Source organism: Phyllobates terribilis, unplaced genomic scaffold (assembly GCF_046119375.1).
Source record: "Phyllobates terribilis strain yellow unplaced genomic scaffold, ASM4611937v1 Scaffold_7__3_contigs__length_470593459, whole genome shotgun sequence".
NCBI lineage: Eukaryota > Metazoa > Chordata > Amphibia > Anura > Dendrobatidae > Phyllobates > Phyllobates terribilis.
Window position 1 is genome coordinate 269,165,274 of NW_027362767.1, and position 19,094 is coordinate 269,184,367.

Consider the following 19,094-nt stretch of genomic DNA (forward strand, 5'->3'; position numbering starts at 1 on the left):
GGGCCCCACATAGTCCTCCATACAGAATAATGGGCCCCACATAGTCCTCCATACAGAATAATGGGCCCCACATAGTCCTCCATACAGAATAATGGGCCCCACATAGTCCTCCATACAGAATAATGGGCCCCACATAGTCCTCCATACAGAATAATGGGCCCCACATAGTCCTCCATACAGAATAATGGGCCCCACATAGTCCTCCATACAGAATAATGGGCCCCACATAGTCCTCCATACAGAATAATGGGCCCCACATAGTCCTCCATACAGAATAATGGGCCCCACATAGTCCTCCATACAGAATAATGGGCCCCACATAGTCCTCCATACAGAATAATGGGCCCCACATAGTCCTCCATACAGAATAATGGGCCCCACATAGTCCTCCATACAGAATAATGGGCCCCACATAGTCCTCCATACAGAATAATGGGCCCCACATAGTCCTCCATACAGAATAATGGGCCCCACATAGTCCTCCATACAGAATAATGGGCCCCACATAGTCCTCCATACAGAATAATGGGCCCCACATAGTCCTCCATACAGAATAATGGGCCCCACATAGTCCTCCATACAGAATAATGGGCCCCACATAGTCCTCCATACAGAATAATGGGCCCCACATAGTCCTCCATACAGAATAATGGGCCCCACATAGTCCTCCATACAGAATAATGGGCCCCACATAGTCCTCCATACAGAATAATGGGCCCCACATAGTCCTCCATACAGAATAATGGGCCCCACATAGTCCTCCATACAGAATAATGGGCCCCACATAGTCCTCCATACAGAATAATGGGCCCCACATAGTCCTCCATACAGAATAATGGGCCCCACATAGTCCTCCATACAGAATAATGGGCCCCACATAGTCCTCCATACAGAATAATGGGCCCCACATAGTCCTCCATACAGAATAATGGGCCCCACATAGTCCTCCATACAGAATAATGGGCCCCACATAGTCCTCCATACAGAATAATGGGCCCCACATAGTCCTCCATACAGAATAATGGGCCCCACATAGTCCTCCATACAGAATAATGGGCCCCACATAGTCCTCCATACAGAATAATGGGCCCCACATAGTCCTCCATACAGAATAATGGGCCCGACATAGTCCTCCATACAGAATAATGGGCCCGACATAGTCCTCCATACAGAATAATGGGCCCCACATAGTCCTCCATACAGAATAATGGGCCCCACATAGTCCTCCATACAGAATAATGGGCCCGACATAGTCCTCCATACAGAATAATGGGCCCCACATAGTCCTCCATACAGAATAATGGGCCCACATAGTCCTCCATACAGAATAATGGGCCCGACATAGTCCTCCATACAGAATAATGGGCCCCACATAGTCCTCCATACAGAATAATGGGCCCCACATAGTCCTCCATACAGAATAATGGGCCCCACATAGTCCTCCATACAGAATAATGGGCCCCACATAGTCCTCCATACAGAATAATGGGCCCCACATAGTCCTCCATACAGAATAATGGGCCCCACATAGTCCTCCATACAGAATAATGGGCCCCACATAGTCCTCCATACAGAATAATGGGCCCCACATAGTCCTCCATACAGAATAATGGGCCCCACATAGTCCTCCATACAGAATAATGGGCCCCACATAGTCCTCCATACAGAATAATGGGCCCCACATAGTCCTCCATACAGAATAATGGGCCCCACATAGTCCTCCATACAGAATAATGGGCCCCACATAGTCCTCCATACAGAATAATGGGCCCCACATAGTCCTCCATACAGAATAATGGGCCCCACATAGTCCTCCATACAGAATAATGGGCCCCACATAGTCCTCCATACAGAATAATGGGCCCCACATAGTCCTCCATACAGAATAATGGGCCCCACATAGTCCTCCATACAGAATAATGGGCCCCACATAGTCCTTCATACAGAATAATGGGCCCCACATAGTCCTCCATACAGAATAATGGGCCCCACATAGTCCTCCATACAGAATAATGGGCCCCACATAGTCCTCCATACAGAATAATGGGCCCCACATAGTCCTCCATACAGAATAATGGGCACCACATAGTCCTCCATACAGAATAATGGGCCCCCACATAGTCCTCCATACAGAATAATGGGCCCCACATAGTCCTCCATACAGAATAATGGGCCCCACATAGTCCTCCATACAGAATAACGGGCCCGACATAGTCCTCCATACAGAATAACGGGCCCGACATAGTCCTCCATACAGAATAACGGGCCCGACATAGTCCTCCATACAGAATAATGGGCCCCACATAGTCCTCCATACAGAATAATGGGCCCGACATAGTCCTCCATACAGAATAATGGGCCCGACATAGTCCTCCATACAGAATAATGGGCCCGACATAGTCCTCCATACAGAATAATGGGCCCGACATAGTCCTCCATACAGAATAATGGGCCCGACATAGTCCTCCATACAGAATAATGGGCCCCACATAGTCCTCCATACAGAATAATGGGCCCCACATAGTCCTCCATACAGAATAATGGGCCCCACATAGTCCTCCATACAGAATAATGGGCCCCACATAGTCCTCCATACAGAATAATGGGCCCCACATAGTCCTCCATACAGAATAATGGGCCCGACATAGTCCTCCATACAGAATAATGGGCCCCACATAGTCCTCCATACAGAATAATGGGCCCCACATAGTCCTCCATACAGAATAATGGGCCCCACATAGTCCTCCATACAGAATAATGGGCCCCACATAGTCCTCCATACAGAATAATGGGCCCCACATAGTCCTCCATACAGAATAATGGGCCCCACATAGTCCTCCATACAGAATAATGGGCCCCACATAGTCCTCCATACAGAAAAATGGGCCCCACATAGTCCTCCATACAGAATAATGGGCCCCACATAGTCCTCCATACAGAATAATGGGCCCCACATAGTCCTCCATACAGAATAATGGGCCCCACATAGTCCTCCATACAGAATAATGGGCCCCACATAGTCCTCCATACAGAATAATGGGCCCCACATAGTCCTCCATACAGAATAATGGGCCCCACATAGTCCTCCATACAGAATAATGGGCCCCACATAGTCCTCTATACAGAATAATGGGCCCGACATAGTCCTCCATACAGAATAATGGGCCCCACATAGTCCTCCATACAGAATAATGGGCCCGACATAGTCCTCCATACAGAATAATGGGCCCGACATAGTCCTCCATACAGAATAATGGGCCCGACATAGTCCTCCATACAGAATAATGGGCCCGACATAGTCCTCCATACAGAATAATGGGCCCGACATAGTCCTCCATACAGAATAATGGGCCCGACATAGTCCTCCATACAGAATAATGGGCCCGACATAGTCCTCCATACAGAATAATGGGCCCGACATAGTCCTCCATACAGAATAATGGGCCCGACATAGTCCTTCATACAGAATAATGGGCCCGACATAGTCCTCCATACAGAATAATGGGCCCGACATAGTCCTCCATACAGAATAATGGGCCCGACATAGTCCTCCATACAGAATAATGGGCCCGACATAGTCCTCCATACAGAATAATGGGCCCGACATAGTCCTCCATACAGAATAATGGGCCCGACATAGTCCTCCATACAGAATAATGGGCCCGACATAGTCCTCCATACAGAATAATGGGCCCGACATAGTCCTCCATACCGAATAATGGGCCCGACATAGTCCTCCATACAGAATAATGGGCCCGACATAGTCCTCCATACAGAATAATGGGCCCGACATAGTCCTCCATACAGAATAATGGGCCCCACATAGTCCTCCATACAGAATAATGGGCCCCACATAGTCCTCCATACAGAATAATGGGCCCCACATAGTCCTCCATACAGAATAATGGGCCCCACATAGTCCTCCATACAGAATAATGGGCCCCACATAGTCCTCCATACAGAATAATGGGCCCCACATAGTCCTCCATACAGAATAATGGGCCCCACATAGTCCTCCATACAGAATAATGGGCCCGACATAGTCCTCCATACAGAATAATGGGCCCGACATAGTCCTCCATACAGAATAATGGGCCCCACATAGTCCTCCATACAGAATAATGGGCCCGACATAGTCCTCCATACAGAATAATGGGCCCGACATAGTCCTCCATACAGAATAATGGGCCCGACATAGTCCTCCATACAGAATAATGGGCCCGACATAGTCCTCCATACAGAATAATGGGCCCGACATAGTCCTCCATACAGAATAATGGGCCCGACATAGTCCTCCATACAGAATAATGGGCCCGACATAGTCCTCCATACAGAATAATGGGCCCGACATAGTCCTCCATACAGAATAATGGGCCCGACATAGTCCTCCATACAGAATAATGGGCCCGACATAGTCCTTCATACAGAATAATGGGCCCGACATAGTCCTCCATACAGAATAATGGGCCCGACATAGTCCTCCATACAGAATAATGGGCCCCACATAGTCCTCCATACAGAATAATGGGCCCCACATAGTCCTCCATACAGAATAATGGGCCCCACATAATCCTCCATACAGAATAATGGGCCCCACATAGTCCTCCATACAGAATAATGGGCCCCACATAGTCCTCCATACAGAATAATGGGCCCCACATAGTCCTCCATACAGAATAATGGGCCCCACATAGTCCTTCATACAGAATAATGGGCCCCACATAGTCCTCCATACAGAATAATGGGCCCCACATAGTCCTCCATACAGTATAATGGGCCCCACATAGTCCTCCATACAGAATAATGGGCACCACATAGTCCTCCATACAGAATAATGGGCCCGACAGTCCTCCATACAGAATAACGGGCCCGACATAGTCCTCCATACAGAATAATGGGCCCGACATAGTCCTCCATACAGAATAATGGGCCCGACATAGTCCTCCATACAGAATAATGGGCCCGACATAGTCCTCCATACAGAATAATGGGCCCGACATAGTCCTCCATACAGAATAATGGGCCCGACATAGTCCTCCATACAGAATAATGGGCCCGACATAGTCCTCCATACAGAATAATGGGCCCGACATAGTCCTCCATACAGAATAATGGGCCCGACATAGTCCTCCATACAGAATAATGGGCCCGACATAGTCCTCCATACAGAATAATGGGCCCGACATAGTCCTCCATACAGAATAATGGGCCCGACATAGTCCTCCATACAGAATAATGGGCCCGACATAGTCCTCCATACAGAATAATGGGCCCGACATAGTCCTCCATACAGAATAATGGGCCCGACATAGTCCTCCATACAGAATAATGGGCCCGACATAGTCCTCCATACAGAATAATGGGCCCGACATAGTCCTCCATACAGAATAATGGGCCCCACATAGTCCTCCATACAGAATAATGGGCCCCACATAGTCCTCCATATAGAATAATGGGCCCCACATAGTCCTCCATATAGAATAATGGGCCCCACATAGTCCTCCATACAGAATAATGGGCCCCACATAGTCCTCCATACAGAATAATGGGCCCCACATAGTCCTCCATACAGTATAATGGGCCCCACATAGTCCTCCATACAGAATAATGGGCACCACATAGTCCTCCATACAGAATAATGGGCACCACATAGTCCTCCATACAGAATAATGGGCACCACATAGTCCTCCATACAGAATAATGGGCCCCACATAGTCCTCCATACAGAATAATGGGCCCCACATAGTCCTCCATACAGTATAATGGGCCCCACATAGTCCTCCATACAGTATAATGGCCCCCACATAGTCCTCCATACAGTATAATGGCCCCACATAGTCCCCCATACAGTATAATGGGCCCCACATAGTCCCCCATACAGTATAATGGGCCCACATAGTCCTCCATACAGAATAATGGGCCCCACATCTGCTCGGTGCTCCATGGCGCGGCCAATCATTTATATACACCTTCCCACCTGCTTAGTTTAAATCTATCTCCAGATCACAGCAGATTGTTTCTGTGAGGTAAAGCATTTCTCTGCTGGTTTTTAAACAATGGTTTTACTTCAAAGAAAGAATTATTTGCTCTCCCCTGCTGTAATGTCTGTATACTCTTTTCCTTCCTCCCCTGCCCAGGAGTTGTGGTATGATCAGACCATGTTCCTGTACGGTCAGATACGGCCATTACACAGTACACAGCAGGGGAACATTTATAAGATTATCTCAGCACAGGAACATTTTATTTAAACACATCCAATTGTGGAACTTATTATTATTCCAAGATCTATTGATTAAAACAAACTTTTGTTTGTGGGAAAACCCCTTTAATACCCTTAAGTTTCATTCCCCTGCCCCACACTTTATAAGCGAACACCAATGTGGGAGTAAGAGGATTGACAGGGTCCCTTTAAGGCCTGAATGTCTGATAACAGGGGACAATAGCTTCCACATAAATGCACAGCTTATAAAGCACTATAGCATGACAGCCCTTTAAGAGATGATAACCCCTATCATTGCTGGAGCTTGGGGCAGTGAATACTTCAGGGAAACCTGTCGCTGCTCTTCTTGGCTGTGACTCAGGGTCTATAATTACTGAGCACAGCGCCTCCTCCTCTTCTATTTAGGATTCAGGGTCCGAGTGTCTCGTGTTACAGAGGAAAACTTAAGAACCCCCCCCCCCACACGGACCCTCTACGTATACATCATCACTTCCCGGAGACACTTCACAGATAACAGCCAGAACCAATGAAGGCGGAGAATCTAATCACCGAGGCCCAGAAATAGCAAATACATGAAAACTCGCTCTACTAGCAGGGACAGATAGCTGCGCTCATCCAGAGCCTCCTGCTGCATAAAGCAGTCAGGACTGATACATTAGTCGAACAGGAGATAAATCCACAAATCTTACAGCGGAGTTCTCCTTTAATTAGATAAATAAGCCATTGGCATCTTTCAACTCTCTACATCCATTTCCTGCAGCCGCTCACTACAAAACCAAAGCGCGACCGCTGTCACTTCCTGCAGAGCTTCCTATGGCCGGGGTGAGGCAGGGGGGTCTGTTCAGCAGGCAGCCAGCACAATACCGCAGCTTTTAAAAGGGAACTCCACTGTGGATGGAACTTTATTGGTAGTCTATCAGAAAATTGCATAAGTAACAATTCCCTAATATAATATTGAGTGCCACCATCCTAATCCTCACCATCCCCATTCTCTCAGGCCTCTATCCTCACCAACACCATTGCCTTCATCCTCACTGATGCCTTTACCCCCATCCCCATCAACCCTCATCCTCATCGGTGCCCTCGCCCCCATCCCCACACAGGCGCCCTCGCCCCCATCCCCACACAGGCGCCCTCGCCCCCATCCCCACACAGGCGCCCTCGCCCCCATCCCCACACAGGAGCCCTCGCCCCCATGCCCACACAGGTGCCCTCGCCCCCCATCCTCACCGCCACCCTCCCCACCCAGGTGCCCTCGACCCCATCCTCACAGCCACCCTCCCCACACAGACGCCCTCGTCCCCATCCCCACACAGGCGCCCTCGACCCCATCCTCACAGCCACCCTCCCCACACAGGTGCCCTCGCCCCCATCCCTACACAGGCGCCCTCGCCCCCATCCCTACACAGGCGCCCTCGCCCCCATCCCTACACAGGCGCCCTCGCCCCAATCCCTACACAGGCGCCCTCGCCCCAATCCCTACACAGGCGCCCTCGCCCCCATCCCCACACAGGTGCCCTCGCCCCCATCCCCACACAGGTGCCCTCATCCCAACCTCACCAGCTCCATTATTCCAGGATCGGCTGAAGATAAATATTAGCTCAGCATCAGCGATTGTCCATATTTGCAGAGCACTGACAGGACAGCGGCGATGTGTCATCACAGCGAGAGCGGGACAATCGCTGAATCTCTCTGGGAAGGTCGGACCATCACTCCCAACATTCTTGGACGCAGAGTTTTAGATCCACCCAGCACAATGGATTTGCACATTAATCGGCAACTAACTGGGGAAAACTCTGCAAAGAACACACACACACAGGTGAACTCGCGAACAATGGTCATGTGTGTTGAAAGGGGCAGTGCACATTTCTCAACTCCCGGAGAAAACACGATGAGGGCGGGAGTAAGATTTTGTTAATTCACCATTTACAAGATATCGACTTGCTGTCAGTGAATAGAATCTACACTGTGTTCCAAATTATTATGCAAATAATATTTTCTCAGATTTTCCCAAATTACCTATATGAATTTCAGTCATTGTAATTTTCCAGTCAAATAACTATTAGAGTACAATTGAAAGGTTTTTGTACAAACTGCCTATGATAACAGTATATTTTTAAAAAAAAAAACTCAAACTGCACTCAAAATGCATGTTCCAAATTATTATGCACAGCAGAGTTTTCAACCTTTTCATTTTAATAAAGAACAAAAAAAAATGGTCATTTTTCAAATTCTAAGCATTAGCAGCTTATTACAAACTGAAATCAAACAGTTTTCAACTCAAAACTTTATTCTAGGTGATGTTACATTTGCACATAGGACCCCTTGTTGGAAAGGAGCTTCTGAACTCTCTCGTCCATTGAATTTGTCAGGTTTTGGATGGTTTCTGCTTCAATAGTTTTGCATGAGGACAGAATACTCTCCCAGAGCTGTTTCTTAGATGTGAACTGCCTCCCGCCATCATAGACACTCCTTTTGATGATGCTCCAGAGGTTCTCAATGGGGTTGAGGTCAGGGGAGCATGGGGGCCACACCATAAGTTTGTCCCCTTTTATGCCCATAGCAGCCAGAGATGCAGATGTGTTATGTGCAGCATGAGACGGGGCATTATCATGCATGAAAATGATCTTGCTGCGGAATACACGGTTCTTCTTCTAGAACCATGGAAGGAAGTGCTGTTTGAGAAACTCAACATACATTATGGAGTTCATCTTTACCCCTTCAGGGATCCTAAAAGGGCCGACAATCTCTCTCCCCATGATTCCAGCCCAAAACATTACTCCACCTCCTCCTTGTTAGCGCCGTAGCCGTGTTTGCATGTGGTGTCCATCAACCAGCCATCCTCCACTCCATCCATCTGGACCATCGAGACCATTTCATGCATGATAATGCCCCGTCTCATGCTGCACATGACACATCTGCATCTCTGGCTGCTATGGGCATAAAAGGGGACAAACTTATGGTGTGACCCCCATGCTCCCCTGACCTCAACCCCATTGAGAACCTCTGGAGCATCATCAAAAGGAGTGTCTATGATGGCGGGAGGCAGTTCACATCTAAGCAACAGCTCTGGGAGGGTATTCTGTCCTCATGCAAAACAATTGAAGCAGAAACCATCCAAAACCTGACAAATTCAATGGATGAGAGAGTTCAGAAGCTCCTTTCGAACAAGGGGTCCTATGTGCAAATGTAACATCACCTAGAATAAAGTTTTGAGTTGAAAACTGTTTGATTTCAGTTTGTAATAACCTGCTAATGCTTAGAATTTCAAAAATGACCATTTTTTTGTTCTTTATTAAAATGAAAAGGTTGAAAACTCTGCTGTGCATAATAATTTGGAACATGCATTTTGAGTGCAGTTTTAGTTTTTTATTTTTTTAAAAATATACTGTTATCATAGGCAGTTTGTACAAAAACCTTTCAATTGTACTCTAATAGTTATTTGACTGGAAAATTACAATTAATGCAATTCATATAGGTAATTTGGGAAAATCTGAGAAAATATTATTTGCATAATAATTTGGAACACAGTGTACATTGAGGCTATAAAAAAATATCCTGATCTAATAGTCATTATTCACAGCTGAGGGTTTGTTACAATTGTATCAGTCGTAGGCAATCCTCCACTGTACCAATCTCTCTCCTGCTCCGACAGCTTGTGACGATGTATCGGTGCAGGTGTAATGTACCAGTCAGGAACTCACAGAGGATTGTCTGTGCTTGATGCAATTGCAGCAAACCCTCAGCTGTGTGAGCAGGATGATGATTTTGTAGGAAACCAAAATTTACAGCAAGCAAAGATGATGAATATGGTGAAGAACTAATAAAACCTAATTTGAAAACAAGAGCCGCTATGTACTAGGCTAAGGTTCATTGATGAAGAAAAAAGCTCAGGATGAGCAACACCTGGTGCAGGACACAGCAGGAGCGCGAGGTGCAAAGAAAAGTGAGAGAACACCAAATAGCAAGAGTCACACAGGAAACCATGAAATGATGCAGGAAACGCAGGCGGTATTCTAAGAAAAGCCGAGGGCGGAAGGTGTAGACTCACTCTGCAGAACCGTGCGCGGAGGAGGCCGATCACCATGCAGAACCGTGCGCTGCAGCGGAGGAGGCCGATCGCCCTGCAGAACAGTGCGCTGCAGCGGAGGAGGCCGATCGCCCTGCAGAACAGTGCGGTGCCACGGAGGAGGCCGATCACCCTGCAGAACCGTGAACTGCCGCGGAGGAGGCCGATCACCCTGCAGAACCGTGCGGTGCCGCGGAGGAGGCCGATCACCCTGCAGAACCGTGCGGTGCCGCGGAGGAGGCCGATCACCCTGCAGAACCGTGCGGTGCCGCGGAGGAGGCCGATCACCCTGCAGAACCGTGCGGTGCCGCGGAGGAGGCCGATCACCCTGCAGAACCGTGCGGTGCCGCGGAGGAGGCCGATCACCCTGCAGAACCGTGCGGTGCCGCGGAGGAGGCCGATCACCCTGCAGAACCGTGCGGTGCCGCGGAGGAGGCCGATCACCCTGCAGAACCGTGCGGTGCCGCAGAGGAGGCCGATCACCCTGCAGAACCGTGCGGTGCCGCAGAGGAGGCCGATCACCCTGCAGAACCGTGCGGTGCCGCAGAGGAGGCCGATCACCCTGCAGAACCGTGCGGTGCCGCAGAGGAGGCCGATCACCCTGCAGAACCGTGCGGTGCCGCAGAGGAGGCCGATCACCCTGCAGAACCGTGCGGTGCCGCAGAGGAGGCCGATCACCCTGCAGAACCGTGCGGTGCCGCAGAGGAGGCAGCTCACTCTGCAGAACTGTGCGTTGAGGAGGCGGATCACCCTGCAGAAATGTGTGCTGCCGCGGAGGCGGCGGCTCACCCAGCTGAACAGTGCGCGGAGTAGGTCGATCACCCAGCAGAACCGTGCGCAGAGGAGGCCGATCACCCTGCAGAACCGTGCGGTGCCGCAGAGGAGGCAGCTCACTCTGCAGAACTGTGCGTTGAGGAGGCGGATCACCCTGCAGAAATGTGTGCTGCCGCGGAGGCGGCGGCTCACCCAGCTGAACAGTGCGCGGAGTAGGTCGATCACCCAGCAGAACCGTGCGCGGAGGTGGTCGATCACCCAGCAGAACCGTACGTGGAGATGGTCGATCACCCTGCAGGACCGTGCGCGGAGGAGGCCGATCACCCTGCAGGACCGTGCGCGGAGGAGGCCGATCACCCTGCAGGACCGTGCGCGGAGGAGGCCGATCACCCTGCAGGACCGTGCGCGGAGGAGGCCGATCACCCTGCAGGACCGTGCGCGGAGGAGGCCGATCACCCTGCAGGACCGTGCGCGGAGGAGGCCGATCACCCTGCAGGACCGTGCGCGGAGGAGGCCGATCACCCTGCAGGACCGTGCGCGGAGGAGGCCGATCACCCTGCAGGACCGTGCGCGGAGGAGGCCGATCACCCTGCAGGACCGTGCGCGGAGGAGGCCGATCACCCTGCAGGACCGTGCGCGGAGGAGGCCGATCACCCTGCAGGACCGTGCGCGGAGGAGGCCGATCACCCTGCAGGACCGTGCGCGGAGGAGGCCGATCACCCTGCAGGACCGTGCGCGGAGGAGGCCGATCACCCTGCAGGACCGTGCGCGGAGGAGGCCGATCACCCTGCAGGACCGTGCGCGGAGGAGGCCGATCACCCTGCAGGACCGTGCGCGGAGGAGGCCGATCACCCTGCAGGACCGTGCGCGGAGGAGGCCGATCACCCTGCAGGACCGTGCGCGGAGGAGGCCGATCACCCTGCAGGACCGTGCGCGGAGGAGGCCGATCACCCTGCAGGACCGTGCGCGGAGGAGGCCGATCACCCTGCAGGACCGTGCGCGGAGGAGGCCGATCACCCTGCAGGACCGTGCGCGGAGGAGGCCGATCACCCTGCAGGACCGTGCGCGGAGGAGGCCGATCACCCTGCAGGACCGTGCGCGGAGGAGGCCGATCACCCTGCAGGACCGTGCGCGGAGGAGGCCGATCACCCTGCAGGACCGTGCGCGGAGGAGGCCGATCACCCTGCAGGACCGTGCGCGGAGGAGGCCGATCACCCTGCAGGACCGTGCGCGGAGGAGGCCGATCACCCTGCAGGACCGTGCGCGGAGGAGGCCGATCACCCTGCAGGACCGTGCGCGGATGAGGCCGATCACCCTGCAGGACCGTGCGCGGAGGAGGCCGATCACCCTGCAGGACCGTGCGCGGAGGAGGCCGATCACCCTGCAGGACCGTGCGCGGAGGAGGCCGATCACCCTGCAGGACCGTGCGTGGAGGAGGCCGATCACCCTGCAGGACCGTGCGCGGAGGAGGCCGATCACCCTGCAGGACCGTGCGCGGAGGAGGCCGATCACCCTGCAGGACCGTGAACTGCCGCGGAGGAGGCCGATCACCATGCAGAACCGTGCGCTGCCGCGGAGGAGGCCGATCACCCTGCACAACCGTGCGGTGCCGGGGAGGAGGCCGATCACCCTACAGAACCGTGCGGTGCCGCGGATGAGGCGGCTCAATCAGCAGAACTGTGCGTTGAGTAGGCGGATCACCCTGCAGAAATGTGCGCTGCCGCGGAGGAGGCCGATCACCCTGCAGAACCGTGCGCTGTCGCGGAGGAGGCCGATCACCCTGCAGAACCGTGCGCTGCCGCGGAGGAGGCCGATCACCCTGCAGAACCGTGCGCTGCCGCGGAGGAGGCCGATCACCCTGCAGAACAGTGCGGTGCCGCGGAGGAGGCTGATCACCCTGCAGAACCGTGCGTGGAGGTCGATCACCCTGCAGAACCGTGCGTGGAGGTCGATCACCCTGCAGAACCGTGCGTGGAGGTCGATCACCCTGCAGAACCGTGCGTGGAGGTCGATCACCCTGCAGAACCGTGCGTGGAGGTGGTCGATCACCCTGCAGAACCGTGCGTGGAGGTGGTCGATCACCCTGCAGAACCGTGCGTGGAGGTGGTCGATCACCCTGCAGAACCGTGCGTGGAGGTGGTCGATCACCCTGCAGAACCGTGCGTGGAGGTGGTCGATCACCCTGCAGAACCGTGCGTGGAGGTGGTCGATCACCCTGCAGAACCGTGCGTGGAGGTGGTCGATCACCCTGCAGAACCGTGCGTGGAGGTGGTCGATCACCCTGCAGAACCGTGCGTGGAGGTGGTCGATCACCCTGCAGAACCGTGCGTGGAGGTGGTCGATCACCCTGCAGAACCGTGCGTGGAGGTGGTCGATCACCCTGCAGAACCGTGCGTGGAGGTGGTCGATCACCCTGCAGAACCGTGCGTGGAGGTGGTCGATCACCCTGCAGAACTGTGTGCGGAGGATAACACAGAGGAGGCAGCCCACCCTGCAGAACTGTGAATGGTAGATATGTGCATTATTTATGACGCCGGTGCGGGTATGATGTCAGAGAGCAAGCAGATGCGAGATGACAATGGGCCTGCAGCAGCCGCCTTCCCTCCCATGACACGACTGTAACAAGTGGTGCCATCCTCGGCATCTCTGCTGGTCCCTCCATTGTGTGATAATGCATTATGTGCAGCTGAGCGGACGTGAATGGCCTTGGATGACCGTCCCCCTCCCCCATCCTGATACGTGAGGGTTTTCCCCTCCGGTGGTCCGGCGCCGTCATCCTGTCCGATTGTTCAGAGTGCCCTGCGGCAGGATCGCTCTCATGTGCTCATTACACGTCTAAAGTAGATTACAGCCGCCACCCCCCTAGCTCTTAGGGGTTAACAAGGCCAGATCTGTGGCTGAGGAGTAAATAGAGATGAGCAGTGGGAGGCGCCGCTGCACAAAGGCTGTAATAATACCGCCCTGCGGAGGAACCGCTGCCTGATGTCAGTGCTGCATCAGAGTAACGACTTTGCTTGCTGTGAGTGAATGTCTACATCCAAAAACCTACCTGTAGCTGAGGGTCTGTTACAACTGTATCCAGTGCAGACTCCAGACTGACACATTGTAACAAACTATAACCACATCTGCTCTAATTTCTCACCTGTCTTGTGAGTTTGTCACAATGCGTCAGTCGGGAGTCTGACTGAGTTGAGAGGATGTAAACCAGATGTGATGCTGGGCTGCTCGCACAGCTGACATGTGTTACAATGTATCAGTGTGGCGCTCAGGTTATCCAGACTGACAGTGTAACGGACCCTCAGCTGGACTATAGTAAGATCTAATCGGTAACATCAGACGGCTGCAGATCTCCATGATCAGGTGATGTAAGCGCCAGCAGGAAGGAGAGAGCGGCTGCAGTGGTCGATGGACTGTGACAATGTGACGCAGCAGCAGCTGTAACGTGGCCGTGCTGGATCTGTCCTGCTATCACAGCTCATCATTACATTACCCACTAAGCAGATGACGCCGGCTGACTGTGACCTGATTGCTGTGCTTGTCGCCCCATGGCTGCTGCTCATATTAGGAGACGCCTCACTGGGCTACACGCAGCAGCCTCCCCTCTTGTACTGCGCAGAGCATCGCATCCGCAGGCCGAAACTGTGGCTGCAATCTGTGGCAAAACTACCACCTCCAACACAATGGGGGTTGTAGTGTCACCACACTGCGGACCACTGGCGCCCACAAATCATTCTGAGGAGAAAGTCACCAATGCACATCCCTAATGTACTGTGTCCCCTAATTCATAACCACTGGAAAGATCTCCGCTTGCTGTCAATGAACAGTAAAAAAAAACAAAAAACTTAAGTTCTGAGGTTTATCTGAAGATGTCGGTTGTAACATGAACCCTGATAAATAAACTATGACGAGGTATCAGACCGGAAGACGTTATCTTTATACTCACTTTTCAAGATCTCTGCTTGCCATCAGTGACTGAAACATTCTTTACATATAGAGGCTATAAAAAAAACATCCTGACCTGATACTTCTCACAGCAGAGGGTTTGTTACAGTTGTATGCTTTTCTGTGAGCTCCAAATTGATACAATGTAACAAGTTAGAGAGAAGAATTTCAGGACCAGTCATGTCATTAAATTAGGAGAGGACTCAACAATGAATATGACCTATAAAGACTAAGAAGTCACAACCTCCAAAAAAATCAATAAAAATCAGTTTTTATTTATCAAAAATCACACAAACAGCAAAAAAAGGCCATGCTGAATAGTAAACGGGATAATGAGTAAGGGAACAATAGCCCTACAAGAATGATAAATGAGCTTAACAGATAGAGCTCAAACAGGAGACACAGAGGAATACATGGGTGTAAAAAGGTTGTTTTGTATATCTTTCAGTTATAAAGCATGGAAGTATACACCAAGACATGTATGCAGTTATATACAGTGTATTTAAGGTTTGATGGCAGAAAAAATAGAAAGGAAAAAGAGACATATGATAATAAGTGGCATTGACAAGTCAGTACTGGTGTAAAGATATAATGCATCCAGGCAATCCTCACTATAGTGCTGATACACAACCCATTTGAGAAACAAATGTTAAATACCATATTGTATATACCTGCATTGCTGTAATCAATAAACACAGGCAATCCCCATGCTATATAATAGAAAAGGTTATACTCCCTTACCCATGTCCCAAAGTGTAGTCCACAATACCCCAACGAACGTTTCGCATGGGCTTCTTCAGAAGGTAGAGCTGACCCATTATATCTTTACATCAATACTGACTTGTCAATGCCACTTACCATACATACATACATATATATTATATATACATATATATTATATATACATATATATTATATATATATATATATATATATATATATATATATATATATATATATATATATATATATATATACACACACACACACACACACACACACACACACACACACACACATATATTTCCTTTCTATTTTCACTGGCATTGAACTTTAAGTACTTAAGTACACTGTGTATAACTGCATATATGTCTCGGTGACTATCATTGATGTATGCGTCCAAGCTTTATAACTGAAAGATATACTAAACAACCTTTTTTCACCTTTTTATAGCCATGTATTCCTCTGTGTCTCCTATTTGAGCTGTTAACCTCATGCATCATTATTGTATGGATATTGTTCCTTTATTCATTATGCCATCTACTAGTCAGCATGGCATTTTCATGGTGTTTGTGCATTGTTTTAATGAATAAAAACTGATTTTTATTGATTTTTTGGAGATTGTGACTTACTGTAACAAGCTATCAGAGCAAGCGAGAGACAGGTGCTGATGTGTTGAGCTCACAGAGTGGCTACAACTGAAACAACCCTTCAGCTGTGAGAAGTATAAGGTCCAGCCTGGTTTTCAGCCTTTCGATAAAAACAAATAAGTTTCCATTCACTGACAGCAAGCAGAAAACATGACAATAGTGAGAAACTGAAATGCAACGTCTTTGATAAGCTGTGGAGCTTTCTCTAGCCGGACGGATCCTCCCAGCCACTCAGGTGTGACGTCTGGCGTGGAGACGCGGTACTCACCGACTTCCTGTCCTGTTTCAGCTCCTGTACGAAGCGCGTTAGCTCCGCCATGATCATGGACGTCATGTTCTCGGAGACGACCTCGTGCTGCCCGGCGTAGTCGTTCATCTCATTCAGCGTGGTCTGGAAGGCTTTACATGACGTGTACCTGCCATATGAACGTAGCCGGTCAGTGACTACTCGTGAGATGCACCCCCCCACCCCCCGTATGTGCCGTCACTCCCCACCGGAAGGAATGCAAGCTGTGGAAAATGGCTGGATTTCACGACTCCTAGAAAGGGTGGGAAAACTTCTGCAAGCAGACAAATCCTGTGCAGTCTGATCTGTGCCATCTGTCCAGTCTGCAGGATTACCCCCTGACTACGAAGGGATTATTTGTAGTCTGTTACCACAGAGACAGAGGACTCTGCACAAACTTACGCACACAAATTTTGCACAAAAAGATTGCAGAAGTATACATTCTCTGGTGAAAGACAGAGAATGGACCTGTAATCATTCCCACCAGTCAGCGCTTCCTGATAAATTCTAAAACTGTACTGGGAACCTCCCTTTAAGGGAGGGTGCAATGTGGGGACTTTCTATCTGTTCGGCAGCCCCCAACCCCCGCCGGACACTCACTTTGACTCTTCCTCTTCTTTGGAGTTTTTCTTGGTTTGATATTTTTTTGACAAATTCCTGCAAGAAAAAAAAGAAGAAGAAACAAAGGCTATCAGAACTCAAAAATCAGCACAACTTCTCAAAAGAGACAAGTTCCCCTCCACCTGGACTCCGACGGACTACTCCATACACATCGGGGGGGGGGGGGGGGTGAGGTTCTCATTCTTAGTTTCACAATGACTCAAGACAGAAGCTGTCAGTGAAGTTCAAACCTGACCCGACATCTGCGCCATGTTAGTGGCCCATACTGGTTGTCACCCAGCTTTCTCTACCCCCTGAATGGCAAAATGTTCCAGTTTTATAATCATACATCTTCCTCTGTCAGATCTGCTCAGCACTGACAATTCTTAGCAAAGCTGGGTTTGGCCCTTAATAGCTAATAAAGGGGCCTACCACTGATATCACTCAGCTTTCCCAGATGCCTGAAAGCTGAATAATTCCAGTTATGTAATGGCAGAGCCCCTCCTGTGCACTGGGCAGAGATGTCATTACATAACTGGAAGGAAAGTTCAGTATGGCCCCTTAAAAGCTAAACAAGTGGCCCACAGTGGTAGTCCCCCAGCTTTCCTGAGAACAAACAACATTTACCATCTTAAAGGGTGGTTGCGGTGGTGGGTTGTCCATATATTGTGCTATCCTATCAGGAAGAATGATCCCAAGACTACAGTGGAATAATGAAGGAAAAGCGGCCTTCCCCTTGTAAATGCTTGGTAAGGAATTCATCTTTCCCAGGATCCAGAACAGCAAATTCAAACTGTAATCACAAGTGGCCCTCTGGCAGATCAGTTTTAGCAAAGTTAAGTGACCCTGCCCCTTTAAGAGACGGAATAGAAGCTTTCCACACATGATCAGTCACTCAACTTTCCCAAGAACAGATAAAACTTACCAGAGTCTGGGGTTTTCTCTGAGGATTGGGGGTTGCACTATGTGATGAGCGGGGTGTGGACGGAGACATTTGAGAAAAGGACTCAAAAAGGGAAGGGAGTAAACGAGTCAAGAACACCCAGGCAGAGAGGCGTGCGCCAGTCACCGCCAGAACAACCCCCCTAATATCCTGGGGAGCATCACTCCATGTAATGTAATCATTGTGTATAATGTAGGCAGCCGGTGTGACTCCGCTGTGCCCCCTCCTCTTACTATAAATGTATAACGTAGCTTTCCCAGAACCCTGACAGACAGGTCTGCCCCTCATTCCTCCCTGCTGGTCTATGGCTACAGGACTCTGGGAAAGCTGTATTAGCCGGCACTCAGCTTTCCCTTCGGATGATGCCATGTGGCGCTGTCACTGAACGATAGCGCTCATTATGACCACAGGGGGCAGCAGCTGGGTTCTGTCAGAATTTTTGTAATAAACGGGATTCCAGACATTCTAGTAAATGAGGTACAGAAGGGAGGATGCAGCCAATCAGCGGCTGGAAACGGCGGTCACATGACCGGGAGGTCACAACTAAGAATCTAAATAGAACAGGCAGCAGGGTGGCTCAGTGGTTAGCACTGCAACCTTGCGGCGCTGGGGTCCTGGGTTCAAATCTCACCAAGGACAACATCTGCAAGGAGTTTGTATGTTCTCCCCCTGTTTACATTGGTTTACTCCGGTTTCCTCCCACACTCCAAAGACATACAGATAGGGAACCTAGATTGTGAGTCCCAATGGGGACAGTCATGATAATGTCTGTAAAGCGCTGTGGAATTAATGGCGCTATAAAAGTGAGTAAAATAAAAAAAATAGGACAGATTTTTGGGGGCAGGAGGACGTCTTCTCAAATTCATCCTGTGCCTCCTGGTTCATATACA

General features: G+C 50.4%; 1 protein-coding gene across 15 annotated transcripts in view; it reads right to left on the minus strand.

The window, feature by feature from the left end:
- FNBP1 (formin binding protein 1) overlaps positions 1 to 19,094 on the minus strand; it is a 122,295-nt gene that overhangs the window by 72,882 nt on the left and 30,319 nt on the right. For 14 of the 15 annotated variants that reach the window (XM_073640720.1, XM_073640729.1, XM_073640730.1 and 11 more), the window contains exons 3-4: positions 17,262 to 17,318; positions 16,644 to 16,791 (exon numbers count right to left, since the gene is read on the minus strand). In XM_073640720.1, coding sequence (XP_073496821.1) covers positions 16,644 to 16,791; positions 17,262 to 17,318 — 205 coding nt within the window. Of the gene's footprint in view, positions 1 to 7,780; positions 7,926 to 16,643; positions 16,792 to 17,261; positions 17,319 to 19,094 lie in introns of those variants that run through there. The other variant, XM_073640733.1, reaches the window with a different exon arrangement.